The 1309-nt window shown below is 62.1% G+C and overlaps 1 protein-coding gene across 1 annotated transcript in view; it reads right to left on the reverse strand.

The window, feature by feature from the left end:
• AFAP1 (actin filament associated protein 1) overlaps window positions 1–1309 on the reverse strand; it is a 57446-nt gene that overhangs the window by 31666 nt on the left and 24471 nt on the right. The window contains exon 7 of the mRNA XM_004715061.2: window positions 118–213. Within this exon, the coding sequence (XP_004715118.1) occupies window positions 118–213 (96 nt within the window). The remainder of the gene's footprint in view (window positions 1–117; window positions 214–1309) is intronic.

The raw sequence follows: 1309 nt of genomic DNA on the forward strand, positions 1-1309 counted from the left end.
GAAGCAGCCCTGGTGGTGAGAAGCCATTACCCTGCGCCACCCCACCCACCACCCCTGCACCTCTGTGTGTTTACAGAGAGCTCTCTCAGGCTCTGCCCACCCCCAGGGGAGACCCACCTTCTCCAGCTCGGCCTTGTGCACGGGGGAGCTGGACAGGGGAGGGCACTCGGAGTCCAGGGGCGCACTGCAGCCACTGCACACGTCCCTGATCACCTGCGGGAGAGAGACAGGTGTGAGACCTGGGAGCCATGGGTCCCTCCCCCAGTGAGCAGTAGCGGTGGCACAGGCAGGGGACGAGGCCCAGGAGGCAGGTGCTCCTGCTGTCCACTGTCACCGTCTCTTCAGTGCACAAACACAAGACCCAGTGGGCACATCGCCCAGGGGCAGAGTCCAGTCCCAAGTGGCAGCCATACCCTCGCTGCTCCCAGTGACTGCAGGACAGAGCAGAACTGACCCCTGGACAGCCCAGGCAGCTGTCTTCCTGGACGAGCCCACCAGGCCTTACCCCCTGGAGTGAGTGAGTGGGTTTGAACCCTCCACCTTTGGGGTAGCAGGTGAGTGCTTAGCCACGCGCCACCAGGCCTAATTGTCAAAATGAGTCACTTTGCCGTGTCCATTCTGACTCGTGGTGAGACAGCTGGGTCTGGGTCGCAGTTCCTTGGGGACAGCGTTGAAGGTGGCACATCAGTGGGGCCAGGCTCCGGAAGCCACGGCAGCAGCTGCAGACACCAGGCAGTGGGTGCCGCCCTGGGGACGGCACTGTGCATGGAGGGAGCCAGGAGGCAGGTCAGCCCCACAGTGGCTCCCGGTGGACAGGCAGGGGGCACGTATCAGGTACCCAGGTGACTTGGGTGTCACTGGTGGCAAAGGCCACAAGAGCCGTGGCATGGAGGGAGAAGGGTCACTGGCGGCCAGCCAGGTGAGGATGGGGACGAGGGGCCATCAGTCAGGGGCAGCCTGCTGGCAACTACTCGCTTTGCCATGGGCGTCAAATTTTTTTTAAAAAACCAGGCTGACCCTCCGTCCCTGTCAGGGCAACTTGGGGCTCAGCCACGGGCAGCGCCTGGTAGGGGGCACTCAGGGAAATGCGGCCTGTCATTCACAACATGACATATAAGCCCAAGTCCCCCCATTGGACCAAGAGGTCACGTCGTGATCAGTGGAGAACAGGCTGAAGTTGTCAAGGATTTTGTCCTGCTCGGCAGCGCTCGCGGAAGCGGCCGTCAGGAGGTCACAAGAGGAGCTGCACTGACCCCTTGGAAGACTGAAGAGTAGGCTCTCTCTGTCCCCTGTGGTCTCTGTGAACTGG

This window comes from Echinops telfairi, unplaced genomic scaffold (assembly GCF_000313985.2).
Source record: "Echinops telfairi isolate 266 unplaced genomic scaffold, ASM31398v2 ScPeMD7_28;HRSCAF=97, whole genome shotgun sequence".
In the NCBI taxonomy this organism is placed as follows: domain Eukaryota; kingdom Metazoa; phylum Chordata; class Mammalia; order Afrosoricida; family Tenrecidae; genus Echinops; species Echinops telfairi.